The sequence below is a fragment of the Bos grunniens genome, chromosome 2, assembly GCF_055505025.1.
Source record: "Bos grunniens cultivar Pamir isolate PY7600 chromosome 2, Bosgru_T2T1.0, whole genome shotgun sequence".
Classification (NCBI taxonomy): Eukaryota; Metazoa; Chordata; class Mammalia; order Artiodactyla; family Bovidae; genus Bos; species Bos grunniens.
This window is the reverse complement of record NC_141166.1, coordinates 60648203-60671651: the sequence shown is the minus strand read 5'-3', so window position 1 is coordinate 60671651 and position 23449 is coordinate 60648203. Positions and strand designations below refer to the sequence as shown.

The window sequence follows — 23449 nt, the reverse complement described above, 5'->3', positions numbered from 1 at the left end:
TCTCTTAGAGGACAGCTATGGATCATTGAGAGTACAGCATAGAAATCTTCTGCTATTTAATAGGAGCCTTGGGACCTTGTCTCAAATGTAGACAAATACAATGTGATGACCCTCTCTCTATTCAGGCAGGATCATTGCAAAATTAAATTATGTTAAAAGGGAAAGGAGGAATCTTATGAATACTTTTGCTCACTAATGATATGATGCTTCTTTGACTCTGCTGCTGCTGCTGTTGCTGCTGAGTCACTTCAGTTGTGTCCGACTCTGTGCGACCCCATAGACGGCAGCCCACCAGGCTCCCCCTTCCCTGGATTCTCCAGGCAAGAACACTGGAGTGGGTTGCCATTTCCTTCTCCAATGCATGAAAGTGAAAAGTGAAAGTGAAGTCGCTCAGTTGTGTCTGACTCTTCACGACCCCACGGACTGTAGCCTACCAGGCTCCTCCATCCGTGGGGTTTTCCAGGCAAGAGTACTGAAGTAAGTTGCCATTGCCTTCTCCGTCTATGACTCTAAACATCAATATTTGCCACAACAAAGGTAATACATAAATCGTGCAATTCACCCTTTATTTTGCTCCTGTGACTGATCACTTCTCTTGAAATGCCAACTTGATATTATTTCTACAAGACAACCTTTAACGTGCTAGTCAGTGAATCACCAATCTGATGTTGCCAAGCTAATAATTTGCAAAGCGACAAGCTCTGCAATTCATCAGCTTACTGCTCTTAACTTAAAACATTGTAACTTAAAGACATAGTAGTGAAATTAAAAGCTGGAAAACTCATGACATATATTTGTCTAGTGATTGGAAGTGTACTACTGTATTGACAATGAATGTCACAGCCAAGTGGAAAGAAGTTGCATTTTAATAGTGTATTGTTTGGTGGATACTCTTGCTTTGTCTAATAAGCAGTTCATTTGCTCAATTCCTGTAGAAAATGGCTTTTTCCTAAGACATTGTAGAAATGGTATTAAAAAGATGAGAGAAAATAAATAAATAAATAAATAAATTTAATAAAGATGAGATAAGGATTACTGAATGCAGTATATGGGCTGAAAATGGTGACACATAACTAACACTAAGGAAGCAGGATAGTTGATATGAATGTTCAATTCATCTTTCTCTAGGGTTCAAGTTTAAATGCCCCTTATACTATGGTTCTCCCTTCTCTAGGGCCCATTCCAAGTGTTTCAAACTACACTTATCTGACTTATAGTATTCATTTGTGCAGTCAGTTGATTACGTCTCAGTTTAATTTTTCTAATCAATATAAATTTTTTACAAAAATCCGTATTTTATAAAATAATTTTTATCATTTGTTTTGCTTAGGACTCGCTTCTAATAAATCTCTTCCACAAATATATCCAGAGCAATTAATTATTATACCTGGGATATATTTCTGTGAGTAATTGAGAGTGTAAGTAACAGAAAACTCATGAGTGTGAAAAATTCACTAGATTAAAAAATACTAAATTACTCGAACTAGGCACATGGAAATTGAGAAGTGTCTGTACTTCTATTTCTTGAACATTATGGTAATTACAAGGGTATTCACCCTGAAATCATTTAAGCTAAATATTTGCTAGGTGGGATTTTTCTATATCTGTGTTTTGTTTCACATTTTTAAAAGAATTAAAAATAAAATCTATTACTCTGAGTTCAGTTCAGTCCAGTTCAGTCACTCAGTCCTGTCCAACTCTTTGCGACCCCATGAACTGCAGCACACCAGGCCTCCCTGTCCATCACCAACTCCCGGAGTTTACTCACTTGATGCACTCATGTGCATCAAGTTGGTGATGCCATCCAGACATATCACCCTCTGTCGTCCCCTTCTCCTCCTGCCCCCAATCCCTCCCAGCATCAGAGTCTTTTCCAACGAGTCAACTCTTCGCATGAGGTGGCCAAAGTATTGGAGTTTCAGCTTTAGCATCAGTCCTTCCAATGAACACCCAGGACTGATCTCCTTTAGAATGGACTGGTTGGATCTCCTTGCCGTTGAAGGGACTCTCAAGAGTCTCAGATTTCTTCACAGTCCAACTCTCACATCCGTGTATGACCACTGGAAAAACCATAGCCTTGACTAGATGGACTTTTGTTGGCAAAGTAATGTCTCTGCTTTGCAATATGTTATCTAGGTTGGTCATAACTTTCCTTCTGAGGAGTAAGCGTCTTTTAATTTCATGGCTGCAATCACCACCTTCAGTGATTTTGGAGCCCCCCAAAATAAAGTCAGCCACTATTTCCCCATCTATTTGCCATGAAGTGATGGGGCCAGATGCCATGATCTTCATTTTCTGAATGTTGAGCTTCAAGCCAACTTTTTCACTCTCCTCTTTCACTTTCATCAAGAGGTTTTTTAGTTCTTCTTCACTTTTTGCCATAAGAGTGGTGTCATCTGCATATCTGAGGTTATTGATATTTCTCCTGGTAATCTTGATTCCAGCTTGTGCTTCTTCCAGCCCACCGTTTCTCATGATGTACTCTGCTGCTGCTCCTGCTGCTAAGTCACTTCAGTCATGTCCGACTCTGTGCGACCCCATAGATGGCAGCCCGCCAGGCTCCTCTGTCCCTGGGACTCTCCAGGCAAGAACACTGGAGTGGGCTGCCATTTCCTTTTCCAATGCCTGAAAGTGAAAAGTGAAAGTGAAGTTGCTTTGCATATAAGTTAAATAAGTTGGATGACAATATACAGCCTTGACGTACTCCTTTTCCTATTTGGACCAGTCTGTTGTTCCATGTCCAGTTCTAACTGTTGCTTCCTAAGCTGCATATAGGTTTCTCAAGAGGCAGGTCATGTGGTCTGGTATTCCCAACTCTCAGAATTTTCCACAGTTTATTGTAATCCACACAGTCAAAGGCTTTGGCAGTCAATAAAGCAGAAATAGATGTCTTTCTGGAGCTCTCTTTCTTTTTTGATGATCCAGCAGATGTTGGCAATTTGATCTCTGGTTCCTCTGCCTTTTCTAAAACAAGCTTGAACATCTGGAAGTTCATGGTTCACGTGTTGCTGAAGCCTGGCTTGGAGAATTTTGAACATTACTTTACTAGCATGTGAGATGAGTGCAATTGTGCAATAGTTTGAGCATTCTTTAGCATTGCCTTTCTTTGAGATTGGAATGAAAACTGACCTTTTCCAGTCCTGTAGCCACTGCTGAGTTTTCCTAATTTGCTGGCATATTGAGTGCAGCACTTTCACAGCATCATCTTTCAGCATTTTATTTTATATTTTTTCTTTTTTTTTAAAATTTTACTTTATTTTTAAACTTTACAATATTGTATTAGTTTTGCCAAATATCAAAATGGATCCACCACAGGTATACATGTGTTCCCCATCCTGAACCCTCCTCCCTCCTCCCTCCCCATACCATCCCTCTGGGTCATCCCAGTGCACCAGCCCCAAGCATCCAGTATCGTGCATCGAACCTGGACTGGCAACTCGTTTCATACATGATATCATACATGTTTCAATGCCATTCTCCCAAATCTTCCCACCCTCTTGCTCTCACACAGAGTCCATAAGACTGTTCTATACATCAGTGTCTCTTTTGCTGTCTCGTACACAGAGTTATTGTTACCATCTTTCTAAATTCCATATATATGCGTTAGTATACTGTATTGGTGTTTTTCTTTCTGGCTTACTTCACTCTGTATAATAGGCTCCAGTTTCATCCACCTCATTAGAATGGATTCAAATGTATTCTTTTTAATGGCTGAGTAATACTCCATTGTGTATATGTACCACTGCTTTCTTATCCATTCATCTGCTGATGGACATCTAGGTTGCTTCCATGTCCTGGCTATTATAAACAGTGCTGCGATGAACATTGGGGTACATGTGTCTCTTTCCCTTCTGGTTTCCTCAGTGTGTATGCCCAGTAGTGGGATTGCTGGATCATAAGGCAGTTCTATTTCCAGTTTTTAAAGGAATCTCCACACTGTTCTCCATAGTGGCTGTACTAGTTTGCATTCCCACCAACAGTGTAAGAGGGTTCCCTTTTCTCCACACCCTCTCCAGCATTTATTGCTTGTAGACTTTTGGATCACAGCCATTCTGACTAAACTAGAACACTTTCTAACACCATACACAAAAATAAACTCAAAATGGATTAAAGATCTAAACCTAAGACCAGAAACTATAAAACTCCTAGAGGAGAACATAGGCAAAACACTCTCTGACATACATCACAGCAGGATCCTCTATGACCGACCTCCCACAATATTGGAAATAAAAGCAAAAATAAACAAATGGGACCTAATTAAACTTAAAAGCTTCTTCACATCAAAGGAAACTATTAGCAAGGTGAAAAGGCAGCCTTCAGAATGGGAGAAAATAATAGCAAATGAAGCAACTGACAAACAACTAATCTCAAAAATATACAAGCAACTCCTACAGCTCAACTCCAGAAAAATAAATGACCCAATCAAAAAATGGGCCAAAGAACTAAATAGACATTTCTCCAAAGAAGACATACAGATGGCTAACAAACACATGAAAAGATGCTCAACATCACTCATTATCAGAGAAATGCAAATCAAAACCACTATGAGGTACCATTTCATCTTTCAGCATTTTAAATAGCTCAACTGGAATTCCATCACCTCTACTAACTTTGTTTGTAGTGATGCTTCCTAAGGCCCACTTGACTTCACATTCCAGGATGTCTGGCTCTAGGTGAGTGATCACACCGTCGTGATTATCTGGGTTGTGAAGATCTTTTTTGTACAGTTCTTCTGTGTATTCTTGCCACCTCTTCTTAATATCTTCTACATCTGTTAGGTCCATACCATTTCTGTCCTTTATCGAGCCCATCTTTACATGAAATCTTCCCTTGGTATCTCTAATTTTCTTGAAGAGATCTCTAGTCTTTCCCATTCTGTGTAACTGTGCTGCCTAACGAAATAGCCACTAGCTACACATGGCTATTGTAATATGGCTAATACCACTTAGGAACTGAAGTTTTCATTTAAGTAAAATTAAATTTAAATAGACATAGGTGGCTAGTGGCTACCATATTGAACAGTGTGGTTCTATAATCTTTCTAAGTTTGATATATGTGACCCTCTCACCTAAGTATCTAAAACTGCCTGGTTGTTTTATGTGTACATGAATCAGTCCTTGTTCTGCAAGGGGCATAAATCTTAGATTTCCTCCTTGGGACCAAACTTTACATTTTTGGAATTCCAAATATCTTCCTGCCTACCTTTCTCACTTCTTATGTAACTTCTGAACTTTGAAATGTGCAGACAGATACATTTTTCTCATCCATGAGGACCTTTATGGCTCCACTCTTTATAAGGGAACATAGTTATAGCAGGACATCATAGAGAAACTGTCTAAGTGAAGAGTATCAGAACCCTTCTGAACAATAATACAGCTCTCTTCCATAAACACAAGCAGGTGTGTCCAAGGAGACACACTGTCACAAAGGTTATTAGTGTCTGTATTCCTTGAACTTCACCACTTCACTACAAGAACAAGACCTTAAGAGCCGAGCTGAGATGGGACTTCCTGTTCAAATTATTTCTGGGGCAATGATCTGGAGATAGTTTGTGCTGGAAAATGGCAGATGGTGGAGGAAGCTAGCAAGATATGTGATCCCAACTTAAGTCTAGGGATACCAAGGGGGAGTTCTAGACCACGGATTGCACCGTGAATATCAGTTGCCTTGAGGCATTGGGAACTACATTTACAACCTTGTACTCATCCATAATTGGGGTACACTAGGATGGGAAGCGGTAGCAGACAGAAGAAGGAACAGACGGTTCTAGTTGTCAGTGAGCACATAGGTAGAGATTGACTCCATCTGCTGAAGGGGATCAGAATGGAGGCCTAAGGACATCCCCAGCAGAATCACTTCTGACCTCAATAACTACACCTTCTCTTCTCTGCCTTCTTGACTTTCTATGTCTTAAACATGGCCATGCCCTCTAAGAACCTTCAGTCAATACTTGACCCCAATGTCCTCCGGGTTTGTTGGCATAAGCCAAAGTGCATCCTACACAGTGGCATTGAGCTCACACACAGGGCTGGCTGGCTCGTGGATGCACCATGGATTAACTTCCCTTTCTTCCCTGCTTCATCTCCGTTGCCCTCACCTGGCTTCCTAGGGTCAAGTTCCCAAGTGAACTGCTTACACTCAACTCCATGTCTCCTAGTTGACTTCTGAGGAAGCCAAACTAAATAACTCCCATAGAGTGCAAGTGTTCCCCTGCCTCCACCAGGTATTGCTCCTAGGGACTCCTTAATTATTATAACAGGGTCCCATTTGGATCCAAATTCTCCCTTTTACATGAATCTCCTCTTATGATTTTCCTTTTTTTCTCCCTGCAAATTGGCCTCAACATGGTCAAAAGGCAAATGAAAATATGCTCAACATCTCTAATTATTGGAGAATTGCAAATCAAAACTACAATGAATTATCACCTCACACCTGTCAGAATGGCTGTCATCAAAAAAAAAAAAAAAGAAAAAAGAAATCTATGAACAATAAATGCTGGAGAGGATGTGGAAAAAAGGAAACCCTCCTATACTATTTGTGGGAGTGTAAATTGGTACAGCCACTATGGAAAACAGTATGGAGATTCCTTGAAAAACTAGAAATAGAACTACCATATGACCCAGCAATCCTGCTCCTGAGCATAAACCTGGAGAAAACCGTATTTTGAAAAGATGCATGCACCCTAATGTTTATTGCAATGCTGTTTGCAATAGCCAAGACAAGGAAACAATCTAAGTGTTCGATAACAGATGGATGGATAAAGAAAAAGAGGTACAACAACGGAATACTATTCAGCCATAAAAGAAGGAAATAATGCCATTAGTAGCAACATGGGTGGACCTAGAGCTTATCATACTAAGTTCAGTAAGTCAGCAGACACAGACAAATGTCGTAAGATATCACTTATATGTGGAAGCCAATTAAAATGATACAGATGAATTTATTTACAAAATAGACGCAGACTCACTGACCTATGAGAAATCAAAATTATGATTATCAAAGGAGAAACATGGAAATGATAAATTAGCAGTTTGAGATTAACACATACACACTACTCTATATGGGACTTCCCAGGTGGCTCCATGTTAAAAAAAAAAAAAAAAAAAAACCTGCCTGCCAATGCAGAAACTATGAGTTCGATCACTGGGTCAGGAATATTCCCTGGAGAAAGGACTGGTAACCCACTCCAGTGCTCTTGCCTGGGAAATCTCATGGACAGAGGAGCCTGGCAAGGTAGAGTCCATGGAGTCACAAGAGTCGTACAGGACTTAGTGACTAAACCACCACCAGCCACTACTATATATAAAATATATAATCAAGAAGGACTTATTATATAGCACAGGGAACTCTACTAAATATTCTGTAATAACATATAAGGGAAAATAATCTGAAAAAAAAGGAAATTTATATATATGTATGTATTCAGTTCAATTCATTTCAGTCACTCACTCATGTCTGACTCTTTGTGAGCCCATGTACTGATGTATGCCAGGCCTCCCTGTCCATCACCAACACCCAGAGTTTACTCAAACTCATGTCCATTGAGTTGATGATGCAATCCAATCATCTCATCCCCTATCGTCCCCTTCTCCCACCTTCAATCTTTCCTAGAATCAGGGTCTTTTCCAGTGAGTCAGTTCTTCGCATCAGGTGGCGAAAGTATTCAAGTTTCAGCTTCAGCATCAGTTCTTCCAATGAATATTCAGGACTGATTTCCTTTAGGATGGACTGATTGGATCTCCTTGCAGTCCAAGGGACTCTTAAGAGTCGTCTCCAACACCACAGTTCAAAAGCATCAATTCTTCAATGTTCAGCTTTCTTTATAGTTCAATTCTCACATCCATACATGACTACCGGAAAAAATATAGCTTTTACTAGACAGACCTTTGTTGGCAAAGTAATGTCTCTGCTTTTTAATATGCTGTCTAGGTTGGTCATAACTTTTCTTCCAAGGAGCAAGTGTCTTTTAATTTCATGTCTGCAGTCATCATCTGCAGTGATTTTGGAGTCCAAAAAATTAAGTCTGTCACTGTTTCCACTGTTTCCCATCTATTTGCCATGAAGTGATGGGACCAGATGCCATGATCTTCGTTTTATGAATTTTGAGTTTTAAGCCAACTTTTTCACTCTCCTCTTTCACTTTCATCAAGAGGCTCTTTAGTTCTTTTTCACTTTCTGCCATAAGGGTGGTGTCATCTGCATATCTGAGGTTATTGATATTTCTCCCAGCAATCTTGATTCCAGCTTGTGCTTCTTCCAACCCAGCATTTCTCATGATGTACTCTGCATATAAGTTAAATAAGCAGGGTGACAATATACAGCCTTGATGTACTCCGTTCCCTATTTGTAACCAGTCTGTTATTCCACGTCCAATTCTAACTGATGCTTCCTGTCCTGCATGCAGATTTCTCAAGAGGCAAGTCAGGTGGTCTAGTGTTCCCATCTTGAAGAATTTTCCACAGTTTGCTGTGATCCACACAGTCGAAAGCTTTGAGTAGTCAACAAAGCAGAAGTAGATGTTTGTCTTGAACTCTCTTTCTTTTTTGATGATTCAATGGATGTTGGCAGTTTAATCTCTGGTTCCTCTGCCTTTTCAAACCTTGTCTACCTCAATGAAACCATAAACCATGCCATGTAGGGCCACCTAAGATGGACAGGTCATTGTGGAGTGTTCTGACAAAACGTGGTCCACTGGAAAAGGGAATGGCAAACCACTTCAGCATTCTTGCCTTGAGAACCCCATGAACAGTATGAAAAGGCAAAAAGATAGGACACTGAAAGATGAACTCCCCAGGTCGGTAGGTGCCCAATATGCTACTGGAGATCAGTGGAGAAAAAACTCCAGAAAGACTGAAGAGATGGAGCCAAAGCAAAAACAACACCCAGTTATGGATATGACTGATGATGGAAGTAAAGTCTGATTCTGTAAAGAGCAATATCGCATAGGAACCTGGAATGTTAGGTCCATGAATCAAGGCAAATTGGAAGTGGTCAAACAGGAGATGGCAAGAGTGAACATAGACGTTTTAGGAATCAGTGAACTAAATTGCACTGGAATGGGTGAATTTATCTCCAGTGACCATTATATCTACTACTGTGGGCAAGAATACCTTAGAAGAAATGGAATAGCCATCATAGTCAACAAAATAGTCCAAAACGCAGTATTTGGATGCAATCCCAAATCTGTTTGTTTCCAAGGCAAACCATTCAGTATCACAGTAATCCAAGTCTATGCCCTGACCAGTAATGCTGAAGAAGCTGAAGTTGAACGGTTCTATGAAGACCTACAAGACCTTTTAAAACTAACACCCAATAAAGATGTCCTTTTCATTATAGGGGACTTGAATGCAAAAGCAGGATGTCAAGAAACACCAGGAGTAAAAGGCAAATTTGGCGTTGGAGTACTGAATGAAGCAGGGCAAAGCTTAATAGAGTTTTGCAAGAGAATGCACTGGTCATATAAATATGACTTACTTTGCTGTACACCTGAAACTAACACAAAACACTGTAAACCAACTACTTGTTGTTCTTGTTTTAGTTGCTGAGTCACCTGACTCTTTTGTGACCCCATGGACTATAGTCCAACAGGCTCCTCTGTCCATGAGATTTCCCAAGCAAGAATACTGGAGTGGATTGCCATTTCCTTCTCCAAGGGATCTTTACCACCCAGAGATTGAGTCTGTGTCTCCTGCATTGGCAAATGGATTCTTTACCACTGAGCCACCAGGGAAGCAAACCAACTATACTTCAATATCAAATAAAAATTCAAGAAATAGGGCAACTCCAGATCTTCCTACTAGTGTTTACACATTTTGAAGCCCACAGGGTGTTTGATTGAGTTCTTTCTTACTTTTCCCCCAAAAGGCTCCCAAGTCCCTAAATAAATGTGTGAATAGAAGTGTTGGAGGCCTGGCCAGAGCCATCCAGCAACACCTAGATCCTACCACACATGTCCATGGGCAAAGTGATAACGCCCAGTTACCAGCCAGTGTGAAATCGCCCAGTTTCAGTCAATAGCCTTCCAGCATCAGAAGTCCTTTCCCAGCCACACCCTGTTCTACATATAAGATCATCACGTGTTGTGTCTAGGTATGAAGGTTATGAGCATGTTTGTGAATCTTGATTTTACTCTTACCCACACTGTATAAAGTGTACTATTTATAGGAGAGTCCCAGCAGAGACCTGTGTATAACATTTTGTGCTCATTTCCATTGTTTGGCATCAATCCAGTCTCATTTCCCTTTCTGAGTTAGAAGTGGAAATCAGTGTAGGAATGGAGGTAGTTCTGCCTTCTCTACCAGTTTTTCTGTTATGTGAGTGGAGGCTAGCCTAGCATATAAATTTAGGTATAAGTACCATGTTTTGCAAGGTTGAACAGGGAACTGAATCTCATCTCTTACTTAAACCTTGCTTAGAATTCTCCCTAAGAATAGCTACTTGTTTACTTAAAATATTGATCCCTGTTGAAACCTCAGGCAGGGTTGAGAAATCTGCAAAAATTGATTGGAGATCAGTGTCTCCATATAGTCTGGGTAAGCCAGGTTACCCTTTAAACCTGGCTTATTCCCTGGTAAATGGAAGTTAAAATACTATTGCTGATGGCTATAAGAATCAAGCGAGACACTGAAAAAGAGGTGAAGTGTAAATTATGTTTCTAGAGACAATTGCTATTATAAACAAGGAAGAAGGTAAGCCTGCTCTGTCTATGTTGCTGAGAGGCCATGCAGCTGACTGGTTAAGAACTTGGCTCTGAGTCCCAGTTTTCTGAGTTTGAATTCCCTGTTCTGCCACTGACCACTTGTGTGACCTTGGAAAAGCTGACCAACAATTCTGGCCTCAGTTTTTCCTTCTGTTAAGTGGGGATAGTGATACTAGTATCAGTCATGCAGAGCTCCTGGGATGGTAAGTGAGGTCATGGTCATCAAGTGCTTGCAGCTGTATTGTGCACTGAGAAAGGACTATCCTGCGGTCAACTAATATTGTGAATGAGTGAACACTCAAGGGCGTATAGAAAGGGTATGGTGATCAGAAGCAAAAGGATTAACTGGTAGTGAAAAAGAAAAATTGTCCAGGCAAGAACAGAGATGGGTATTTCTGAATTCACAAATTTTGAGATTTCCTTTTTAATTTTGTCTGACTTTAAATTACCATCTGTTTTTAAGGGTGAGGGATTTGGGATCAAATTGGAGCAGTGTCCATCTTTAGGTCCAGAGGCAATTTCATGTTGCCTTTTTGTTTGTGCTGCTGCTGCTAAGTCGCTTCAGTCCTGTCCGACTCTGTGCGACCCCATAGACGGCAGCCCATAGGCTCCACCGTCCCTGGGATTCTCCAGGCAAGAACACTGGAGTGGGTTGCCATTTCCTTCTCCGATGCATGAAAGTGAAAAGTGAAAGTGAAGTCGCTCATTCGTGTCCAACTCTTAGCGACCCCATTGACTGCAGCCTACCAGGCTCCTCTGTCCATGGGATTTTCCAGGCAAGAGTACTGGAGTGGGGTGCCACTGCCTTTGCCACTTTTGTTTGTAATCATCAAGAATAACATGTTGGGTTTAAACTAACTTGGATCATGAAACAAATGAAGAATTCTACTCTTCTCAGTAAAATAGTAGAACTGAAACTTCAGAAGCGCTTTCATCCAATGTCTCCCAAACCACTCAGCATGTCACGAATACCTTTCTCAAGATACAGATTTCTGGGTTAGGCCCCTGCATCAGTTACCAAGGAGTGAGCCAAAGAATTTGTCATCTTCACAAGCACTCCAGGTGCTTTCTGATGATGGAGCACAGTTGAGACTCTCATCCAATCTAACCTCAGGACCTGAGCGGGATCTTGAACCAGGTCTCTTGGATTTCATTTCCATCTTCTCCCCTAAAGTGAAATTACATAGCATGTAGAGTATGATGCTTGGGGTATGCTAAGAATAAACTAAGTGTAATCTTCAAGTTATTCAGGATCCCATGTTCTAGATTCTATAAAAATCTAAGGTGAAGTTATTTTTCCCTTAAAACTATACTTTTCCTTTGAAATTTTATCAAATTCCTTTCAATTCAAAATATAGGATTTGTGGTAATTGTAACTACTGATTATTGATACAGCAGCCACAATTACAGAAAGCCCTGCCTAAGTTAACACCTGCAACATGCCAAGTGCAGGTTTCTCTGTGTATGTTACACCTCAACCTTGAGAACTATTAAGAAATAGAAAGCTAGTGTGGGTACAGTGTGTCTTAAGAGTAACTACAAACAGTATCTTCAGGCTACTCTCATCATTTGTGAAAACACAGTTATTGTTTGGTGGCAGGAGCAAAAATTTTGCCATAGTAACCACAGAAACCCTGAGTGTCTTGCCTGTTAGCTGTAATGCTGGGAGAATCTTCAAAAGCAGGGGAAAGGCCTTGGCAATTATCACCCAGAGAGTGACCCTTCATTTTAAGAGCTTAGGCTGAAGCTCCTGGGTTTGGAAACTACTTAACTTGATGTGTTAATGAATACTAACATCAATATTCCAATTTGGTTAATTTGGGGAGGATTAATAAGCTATGGTGGAGAAGGCAATGGCAACCCTCTCTAGTACTCTTGCCTGGCAAATCCCATGGACGGAGGAGTGTGGTAGGCTGCAGTCCATGGGGTCGCTAAGAGTTGGACACGACTGAGTGACTTCACTTTCACTTTTCACTTTCATGCATTGGCGAAGGAAATGGCAACCCACTCCAGTGTTCTTGCCTGGAGAATCCCAGGGATGGGGGAGCCTGGTGGGCTGCCGTCTCTGGGGTCACACAGAGTTGGACACGACTGAAGCAACTTAGCAGCAGCAGCAGCAGCAGCAGCAGCAGCAGCAGCAGCAGCAGCAATAAGCTATGGTTTTCTACTGTGGGCAAAAGGAAGTTGTGATTTTCTTTAGATAAATTTTAAGGAATATTTTCACCGTTACCCAGTCCCCCTTTGGTTTTGTTTGGATTTGGTTTGGGTCAATCTTTTGTGACTGTATTCTTTGAGAGACAGTGGGGAAAATGACTTATTTTCTTTCTTCTATCACTAACATAAATTATTATCATATATAACTATAATAAGTATACTTAGAATAAATGAAGGAAAACACTAAAGTGAACAAGGAAGTCTAATTGTGGACACAAGGGTAAAGGGAAATAGGTAAGGTTTGAGAATTTTTGTATCAAAAATTGTGATGGTCACACAGAGTCCTATATTATACCACTGATTCTCAAGTCACTACATATATTCTTCATGAAATAAGCCATGTACAAATGAGTCTTGGTTTATAAAAGAAAGACATGCTGAAATAAAAATTAGGTTATATGCAAAAAGCATAAAAGAATAAAATTACTAATATTTTCATCTCTCAGAAGAAATCACCATACATGTTTCTTTTTTAGCATGCTTTAATATTGTTGAGATGATACAACTTACAAAACCTTGCTTTTTACACTCAAGACGAGACATGTCTCATGAAATGGGCAGCAGGGAAAATTGAGTTGAAATAAAGAGTAGTTTCAGAATAATTGTAGATTTCTTGGAAAAATAATATCTCCTCGTACTTGGGCCTCCCTGTTTTGAGAAGTTAAGAGAGGATAGATTCGATTGGGAACTGTGGACATATTGGTTACTGCAATGTTGATTGATTAAAAATATACTTCTAGAACTGGCAGCTCAGAATTTCTGCTCGAATGTCTCCTCCCTGTGCTTTCCTTCTTTATTGATTTTTGGGCTGTTAGAACGTTTTTCTGTTATATAATTGTCTCAACTAGCAGTGCTAGAGTCATGAGTCCCAGGTGCTCTACAACTGCTGGATCTCAGTTTCCTCAACTGTATCATAGGCATTATTCTATTTACTCCACAGGGTATTCTATATGCATTAAGGTAGGTTAAACTGCAGTGTCAAATAAATGTCAACATGCAATAGCTTAAACAAAATAAGTCTTTAGCTCTCGTTAATAACGTAGTTAACATGTGATGGTGCAGGAATCTAACATCTTTCCATGCTGAGATCCTGACATCTTCTACTTCCTTTTTGGCTGCCTCCATCAGTGGTGAAAGGAGAAAGCAAGTAGGGAAGAGACCTGATGGCCTGCAGGTGGCATATCTTCTTTCCACTCACATTTTTATTGGGGAGAACTTGTCCATACGGGTATAACTTCAGTGGTATTGGGAGCTTAAAAGTGCAGTTAATCCATCCACCCTCCATAGTCCTACTACTACAAAAGGAGGAGAAAATGGATATTAGTGAATATCAGTAATATCCAGCACTGTATTCACAACTTGCAAAACACAGAATAAAAGACATTCCAGAGTGAGAACTGAGCATACTTCCTTTCTTTCTTTCCCTGCATTTAAATCTACTCAGGGGACTGAAAAAAAATATTATCAAACAAATGGTTAAAAGTACTGTTGCTGAAATTTGGCCAGATTGACTCTCAGAGAATGACTTGGATGAAGTAAAAAGAAATAGCTTTATTGAAGGCCCATGTTTACTGAAGAAGTCCAGGCAGATCAGATCAGATCAGATCAGTCGCTCAGTCATGTCTGACTCTTTGTGACCCCATGAATCGCAGCACGCCAGGCCTCCCTGTCCATCACCAACTCCCAGAGTTCACTCAGACTCACGTCCATCGAGTCAGTGATGCCATCCAGCGATCTCATCCTCTGTCCTCCCCTTCTCTTCCTGCCCCCAATCCCTCCCAGCATCAGGGTCTTTTCCAATGAATCAACTCTTCGCATGAGGTGGCCAAAGTACTAGAGTTTCAGCTTTAGCATCATTCCTTCCAAAGAAATCCCAGGGCTGATCTCCTTCAGATCCAATCCCAGGGTTGGATCTCCTTGCAGTCCAAGGGACTCTTAAGAGTCTTCTCCAACACCACAGTTCAAAAGCATCAATTCTTTGGCACTCAGCCTTCTTCACAGTCCAACTCTCACATCCATACATGACCACAGGAAAAACCATAGCCTTGACTAGATGAATCTTTGTTGGCAAAGTAATGTCTCTGCTTTTGAAAATGCTACCTAGGTTGGTCATAACTTTCCTTCCAAGGAGTAAGCGTCTTTTAATTTCATGGCTGCAGTCACCATCTGTAGTGATTTTGGAGCTCAGAAAAATAAAGTCTGACACTGTTTCCACTGTTTCCCCATCTCTTTCCCATGAAGTGATGGGACCAGATGCCATGATCTTCGTTTTCTGAATGTTGAGCTTTAAGCCAACTTTTTCACTCTCGACTTTCACCTTCATCAAGAGGCTTTTTGTTCCTCTTCACTTTCTGCCATAAGGGTGGTGTCATCTGCGTATCTGAGGTTATTGATATTTCTCCCGGCAATCTTGATTCCAGCTTGTATTTCTTCCAGTCCAGCGTTTCTCATGATGTACTCTGCATATAAGTTAAATAAACAGGGTGACAATATATAGCCTTGATGAACTCCTTTTCCTATTTGGAACCAGTCTGTTGTTCCATGTCCAGTTCTAACTGTTGCTTCCTGACCTGCATACAAATTTCTCAAGAGGCAGATCAGGTGGTCTGGTATTCCCATCTCTTTCAGAATTTTTCACAGTTTATTGTGATCCACACAGTCAAAGGCTTTGGCATAGGCACTAAAGCAGAAATAGATGTTTTTCTGGAATTCTCTTGCTTTTTCCATGATCCAGCGGATGTTTGGCCATTTGATCTCTGGTTCCTCTGCCTTTTCTAAAACCAGCTTGAACATCAGGAGGTTCACGGTTCACATATTGCTGAAGCCTGGCTTGGAGAATTTTGAGCATTACTTTACTAGCGTGTGAGATGAGTGCAATTGTGTGGTAGTTTGAGCATTCTTTGGCATTGCCTTTCTTTGGGATTGGAATGAAAACTGACCTTTTCCAGTCCTGTGGCCACTGCTGAGTTTTCCAAATTTGATGGCATATTGAGTGCAGCATTTTCACAGAATCATCTTTCAGGATTTGAAATAGCTCAACTGGAATTCCATCACCTCCACTCGCTTTGTTCATAGTGATGCTTTCTAAGGCCCACTTGACTTCACATTCCAGGATGTCTGGCTCTAGGTCAGTGATCACACCATCGTGATTATCTGGGTCGTGAAGATTTTTTTTTGTACAGTTCTTCTGTGTATTCTTGCCATCTCTTCTTATTATCTTCTGCTTCTGTTAGGTCCATACCATTTCTGTCCTTTATCGAGCTCATCTTTGCATGACATGTTCCTTTGGTATCTCTGATTTTCTTGAAGTGATCCCTAGTCTTTCCCATTCTGTTGTTTTCCTCTATTCCTTTGCATTGATCACTGAAGAAGGCTTTCTTATCTCTTCTTGCTATTCTTTGGAACTCTGCATTCAGATGTTTATATCTTTCCTTTTCTCCTTTGCTTTTCGCTTCTCTTCTTTTCACAGCTATTTGTAAGGCCTCCCCAGACAGCCATTTTGCTTTTTTGCATTTCTTTTCTATGGGAATGGTCTTGATCCCTGTCTCCTGTACAATGTCACGAACGTCATTCCATAGTTCATCAGGCACTCTCTCTATCAGATCTAGGCCCAAGAACCGAATACCCCAAAGGATTTCAGAGACAGGTTTTTAAAGACAAACTGAGAGAGGGGGTCCTATGTGGGTGATCAGCTCATGGATATTTTGATTGGTTGGTGGTGAGGTAATTGTGAGTCAGCATCATTAAATTTCTTGTTCTAACTGGTCTGGGGTCTACATGCTTATGAACAGCATATCTTGAATTTCTTCCACCTGGTGAGGATTTAAATATCTGCAAAACAGCTCAAAGAATGTGACTCAGACTATCTATAGTGCTTGAGGAGGAGCTAAAGGTCCTTGGCTTTGTTTAATGGCTAAAGTGTTATTATTTTGCCTCACTTCCTATTTTCCTTTCTTTCTGTGTTTTCTCATTTCTCGAATTAAATTTAATTGTCTATAAGGTTTGTCTACAGACAAATGGCAGGCAGAGGACATGGGGTTGGGAAGGGGAGGGTTCTATTCTGAGAAGGCCTTATCGCATCCTGCTCAGTTAGAGTCATTGTTGTTTACTGACTAAGTCATGTCCAACTCTTTGTTACCCCACAGACTGTAGCACACCAGGCTTCCCTGTTCTCCACTATCTCCTAGAGTGTGATCAAATTCATGTCCATTGAGTCAGTGATGTTATCTAACCATCTCATCCTCTATTGACCCCTTCTGCTTTTGCCTTTGATCTTTCCCAGCATCAGTGTCAGTTCTTCACATCAGGTGGCCAAAGTATTGGAGCTTCAGCTTCAGCAAGAGTCTTTTCAATGAATATTAAGGGTTGATTTCCTTTAGCATTGACTGGTTACATCTCCTTACTGTCCAAGCTACTCTCAAGGGTCTTCTCCAGCACTACAATTCAAAAGCATCAATTCTTTCATCACAGTACTAGCTAATTATTGGGAGAAAATTGATTGATAACTGGTAGAATATGCCTTATGGCCAAAGTAAGGCCCACTTCATGTTTAATCCTGCTTTGTTCACAAGCCTGTTCCCAGGTAGTGTCAAGCTCTCTCTGCAATCAGCAGCCAGATGGGGCTCAGAAAGTTCTCAGTACCAAGAATGGGTCCAATTGACTCCTCCTGAGATGGCAAGAATGTAGTCTGGGACATGACTAAAATGATTTTCAGTGACATAGGTTGAAATCAAAAGGGATTTATTGGTTAACCCTTCTAAATTAAAAAATCCAATGAGTCAGCCAATCCAATACCCTGAGCAAAGTTCTTAATAAAAGGTTCTTATTTCTTTTCTTTTTAGTTGAAGTATAGTTGATTAACAATGTCATGTTAGTTTCAAGTGTACAGCACAGTGAATCAGTTATGTATCCATATATATCTATTTTTTCAAAGTATTTTCTATTATAGGTTATCACAGAACATTGAGTATAGTTCCCTGTACTATATATTAAAAATAGATCTTTGTTCTCATAGTACGTATCTGTTAATCCCAAACTCCTAATTTATGCATCCTCCCTTTTCCCTTAACGACCATAAATTTGTTTTCTATGTTGGCAGGTCTATTTTTGTTTTATATACTGCATTCATTTGTAACATTTTTTTAGATTCTACATATAAAAAATATCATATGATATTTGTTTTTGTCTGGCTTACATCACTTAATATAATCTCTAGGTCCATTCATGTTGCTGCAAATGGCATTATTCCATTCTTCTCTATGGCTGAGTAATACTCCATTCTATATACTTACCACATCTTCCTTATTCACTATCAGTTGATGGACACTTATGTTGCTTATGTATCTTGGTTATTGTAAATAATGCTACCGTGAACATTGGGGTGCATCCATAGCATAGACATTCTACAATAGGTCCCACTCAGGATTCAGATGCCTTGTAGACTCTTGGGTCAGTAAGAATGAATGCATACCTCTTTGTTCCTGTGTAAAATGAAAATAGAAAATTTAGGCCACAAGTCTTCCAAAGGAAGAGATTCTATGGATCTTCTGCAGAGTTCCAGTGTGTCACATGATAAAATTCCAGGGCCCAAAGACTTAGGTTTATATGCCAGAAAGTTCCTGTGTGTCAAACATACGGACTCACAGGGAGACCCACGTCTGGGACCTTCTCTTTCATGTCTCTCTGAGATGTTGCATGTGCTGTTTACTTGGTCCTTTTTGGGCTCTCCAACTTTGTCTCACCTTGTTTGCTGGGAAAATGACCATGCTTGCTTCAGCTTGCAGCTCCACTATCACTGTCTCTTGGTCTTTCTGATCACCTACTGAGGCATTCTGTAATCTGTGCTTCTATTGAACCTTGTGTTTACTTCACTGAAGCTTTTCTTTCACATCACATTACATATTTTTGTTTGTGTGTCCCTCTCTCTCATTACCCAGCACACTCCTGATGCTCAGTGAGGATCTGTTGAATGAGTGATCATTCAAAGACATAGTTAATGATCATGAATCTTTGCATCCACAGAAAAATGTCTGGCCCATGGCAGATTCACAGCATGTATTTGGAGAGAGCTAAGGATTAGGGAAAAGAAAGAGAAGAATGAGAGATGAAAACAAAGAAGGAAACAAGAAAAGTCCAATCAGACAGAGGATATAAGTCATGTTAAAGGTTAAGGTTGTAAAAAAATAGAAAGTAGATCAAATAAATCCCATTAGGAATCCAGGAGAAGAAAATTATAATAATAGACAAGAAAAGGGAAAAATCATAGAAGAAACAGCATTTGAGTTGAATTTTAAACCACAAAAGAGAATTTAACGGAAGGGGACAATGAAAATTGGGTCAAGAATACTTGTGCATCACTGTTTACAATAGCCAAGACATAAAAGCAGCCTAAATATCAATTGACAGATTAATGGATAAAGAAGATGTGATTTATACATACAAGGGACTACTACTCAGCCATAAAAAAGAATGAAATAATGTCATTTGCCATTTGGATGGACCTAGAGATTATCATAGGGCTTCCCTGGTAGCTCACCTGGTAAAGAATCCACCTGCAATTAAGATGACCCCAGTTCGATTCCTGGGCCAGGAAGATCCCCTAGAGAAGGAATGGGCTGCCCACTCCAGTATTCATGGTCTTCCCTGGTGTTTCAGATGGTAAAGAATCACCTGCAATGTGGGAGACCTGGGTTTGATCCCTGGGTTGGGAAGATCCCCTGGAGGAGGGCATGGCAACCCACTCCAGTATTCTTGCCTGGAAAATCCCATGGATAGAGGAGCTTGGCAGGCTACAATCTATAGGGTCACAAAGAGTTGGACATTACTGAGTGACTAAGCACAGCACAGCAGAGAGATTATCATACAAAGTGAAGTCAGAGAAAGATAAATATCATATGATATCTCTTACACATGGGATATATAAAAGTCATTCAGATGAATGTATATACAAAACAAAAATAGACTCACAGACATAGAAAACAGTCATGGTTACCAGGGGAAAACATGGTGGAGAGGGATAAATCAGGAATTTTGGAATAGCATACAGATCATACACTATATAAGACCTATTGTATAGCACAGGGAACTCTACTCAATATTCTGTGATAACCTAATTGATTTAACCTATAAGGGGAAATAATCTGAAAAAGAATGAATATATGTATAACTGAATCACTTTGCTACACTCCAGAAACTAATGCAACATTATAAATCAATTTATAATCCAATAAAAATTTTTCAAAGTACCAGGGGTTTGTAAAGAGAGGTAGGACATGTTTTGGGGTTATAAAAATGTTTTAGCTGAACACTGTTTTTTGCTTTGTTTTGTTTTTCTCTTTGAGAGGTGAAAGTTGTGGCTCTGTGAGATGTTGCTACAGCTCTCTCTCTCATCCTGTTCCAGGAACTGGCGGTTGGTCCCCAGCAGATTCCAATGCTCAGCAGTGGCTCCAGATGGACCTGGGAAACAGAGTGGAGATTACAGCAGTGGCCACGCAGGGAAGATACGGAAGCTCTGACTGGGTGACGAGCTACAGCCTGATGTTCAGTGACACAGGACGCAACTGGAAACAGTACAAGCAAGAAGACAGCATCTGGGTAGGACATCTTTTCTCATCAGCTGAATAAAAATGAGATGCGATCATGGTAACCAGGGAACATTTCTGTCATTTTCTTCTATGCAGATTGCCAATAGCTTGATAACTGTTGAGTGCCCATTCAGAAATAATTAGACTTTGTCTAAGTCCTATCTCCAGCATGACTCCAGTTCGTAGGGAAATGAGGATATCTGTTACAAATAGTTGAGTGTTTTCCTCTTTCTCTGGTAACTTGGGAAGTTCATTGACTGGGCCTCAGTTCTTTCTTCAATAAAAACAACTATACCACAGAAGTCTGATCGTTAATGAGAAGGTATTTGTTGACTGAGCATGCATTTATTATTTATTATTTGCCGAGTACTTTATGTACCTTGCAAAGACGGAATTAGCTCAGTTATGTAACTCAACCAAAGTTATCCAATTGGTGAATCTTGACCTAGAACGCCATAGCCTGGTCTGATTTTAAAGCCACTATGTTCCCCTGCCTCTATTCAAGTTTTGAAAACAATTTAAAAGTTTATAAATACAAAAAATATATATAAATTTTAGAATGATTTTGCATTTATAGACAATCTTCAGCTTGGAAGTAAAGGACAGTTTGGTCCAAGTTGTAGAAAAAAAGTTCCTTCCACACCCCTAGACCCAAGCTCTTGACCCCAAAGAATACCTGAAAGACTGTCCCCAAATTATGAGGTGGGGAAAGGGAGTTAGAGACAGAGAGCAAAGGGCACCCAGAAGAGATTTCAGAAACTCATGCACTAAACAAAATAATGTATTAGATCATGTTGCTTTTACTTTAGAGAAGAAAACCTCATGAGACATTTATTTTTTTCTAAATGTATGTACTTAAAATGTGAAGATTCGGCAGTTGATCACATTATCTTTTCTTCTCATAATCTTCTCAGATTTCTTCCCTCTTAAATCAATCCCAATTATACTTTCTAATTGATGTTGTTTGCACATGCATTTTTCTATATTGCTCATTCTTTTGGAAAAAAATTCTATTTTATATTCACTGTTATTTGTTAATTGCCCACTCATCACTATTCTTAATTGAAATAATAGTAAACTGTGGATTAAGATTAGTTATGGCAGACTGACTCTGGAGGCTATTATAGTAGTCATCTTTATTTTGAGTTGTTTGTCATATTAGGTGGTAATATTTATATAGAACATGTATATTCTGTAATATTTATACAGAACATTTATACGGAACATAGCAATAGTCTCTTTTAGAGACAAGTAAATTTTTTTTTCAACTTTGAAGGCCCCATAAATTTTACAGGTTTTTTTAAAGTTTGTTTTTAGTTTGAAAAGAGAAATAAATACCCTTTCCATTTTGAAGAGCAATTTTAAGGTTTTATGTTGACTTGAGAGGGATAGATAGACATGAGGTTATTTATTTTCTTTGGCATTTTCAATCAGAACTGGTTGTTTCTCAGATTGAACTGAAGTTTTGAGGTCTTTTGTTTAAATATTTTTTAAATCCTGAGCTTTATTTTCTTTAGAATAAAATAACTTGCTTTCAGCTTATCATATGGATCAGGACGTATTTCAAGGATGAACAGCTTCTCTGGGCTTACTTCCACAAAATCCCAAGCCCCTTAAAGGCAGGGGTCTGTCTTATAGGTCCTCGCAGCCTCCATGACAATTGTTATTGGAGACGTAACATGAACTATTTTTTTGGATGGTTATTGCAAGAACTGCAGAATTACCAGAACTTTCAGAATTGGGGGGAAGGAGTCTGTTCCTGTCCCTTACCTCAGCCTCAAAATAGCCTTGATCTTTGGAAGGAGGCAGAAGATGCTAGGTGGGCAGAGGAGAAGAGGCAGGAAACTGTTATACATAGCACCAGTGGTAAATTCTAGCTAAGGCCTCCCCAGAGACACTTACAATGCCTTCAGGGCATTTGGGAGAGGCAGCAGCTTCAGGACCAAGTTGTCAGATGTAAATTACCAGGAGGGGAAAAGACTTGTGAAGGGATCATCACCACTCCAGTCACAGTGGGTGGGGACATCCTGATGAGCCATGCACAGAAACAAGGCTCAAATGTTGAAAAAAAAATAAATAAATGCATGTCCACTTGTATCACTATTGAGGAAGCTAACAGCTGCTGAACAAAAATCATACGTTTCATTTGTAAGCAAATGTCATTCTATATACATATAAAGGTGTCATAAATTCTGGAGATTCAGTATGAACATCTCTGTAAACAAGAGGCATGAGGCCCACAGAGACCCATCCAAGCTCACATAACCAACTTTGGTGATGCCAGACTGCAAAACTAAGATTGGGTCCTAAATGTACTCTATTGCCAAACTGTACTTTCTATTACTTCTTTACAACACTTGATTTTTTTCTAATTTTCACAAAACTGATTTACTTTTCTCACCTTAACCTTTGTCAGATCCACTGCAAAAGAAGAAACTCTATTGTCTATTTCATGTGCTATTTTTAAAATATAAAACTGAGAAAGCACTAATGCGATCTGTGTTTTTTGCACATTTTAAATAGTGCTCAAATTCTCTGAAACAGTATATAGGCCTTATAGAAGGCCATCAAACAGAGACTCAGAGTATTTTACCAAACATTTCACGAGCATATGTAAAATCTGACTTGTGCCTACTATTCATTGATATTTCCATCAGATCGTATTATTGAATAAATAGGTTACCTTGAGAGTTTTTCTTTTTTTATTTTAAATTGAAAATTATAAATCAGACTATAGATTCACTAGAGTTAATCCTGATAAACAAGATGAAAGCAATAGCCAAACAACCAAGTTTTTAAAAAATTATTTAAGTGATTTAACTTTTCAGAAAAAAGTCAGTACCCCACAACATCAATACAAGGTATTGACTTGATTAAGAATGCTGGATCAGAGAAGTAGAAAATCTTTGAATGACACTTTCACAAGTCTTTTGAAGATCTTCAACTTTCAAAT

General features: G+C 39.6%; 1 protein-coding gene across 1 annotated transcript in view; it reads left to right on the top strand.

Moving 5' to 3' along the window:
* Positions 1-20555, top strand: part of LOC147378140 (contactin-associated protein-like 5) — a 257080-nt gene extending 236525 nt beyond the window's left edge. Inside the window, exon 3 of the mRNA XM_086367029.1 lies at positions 20313-20555. Coding sequence (XP_086223155.1) covers positions 20313-20536 — 224 coding nt within the window. The 3' untranslated portion in view covers positions 20537-20555. The remainder of the gene's footprint in view (positions 1-20312) is intronic.
* The last annotated feature ends 2894 nt before the right edge of the window (positions 20556-23449 follow it).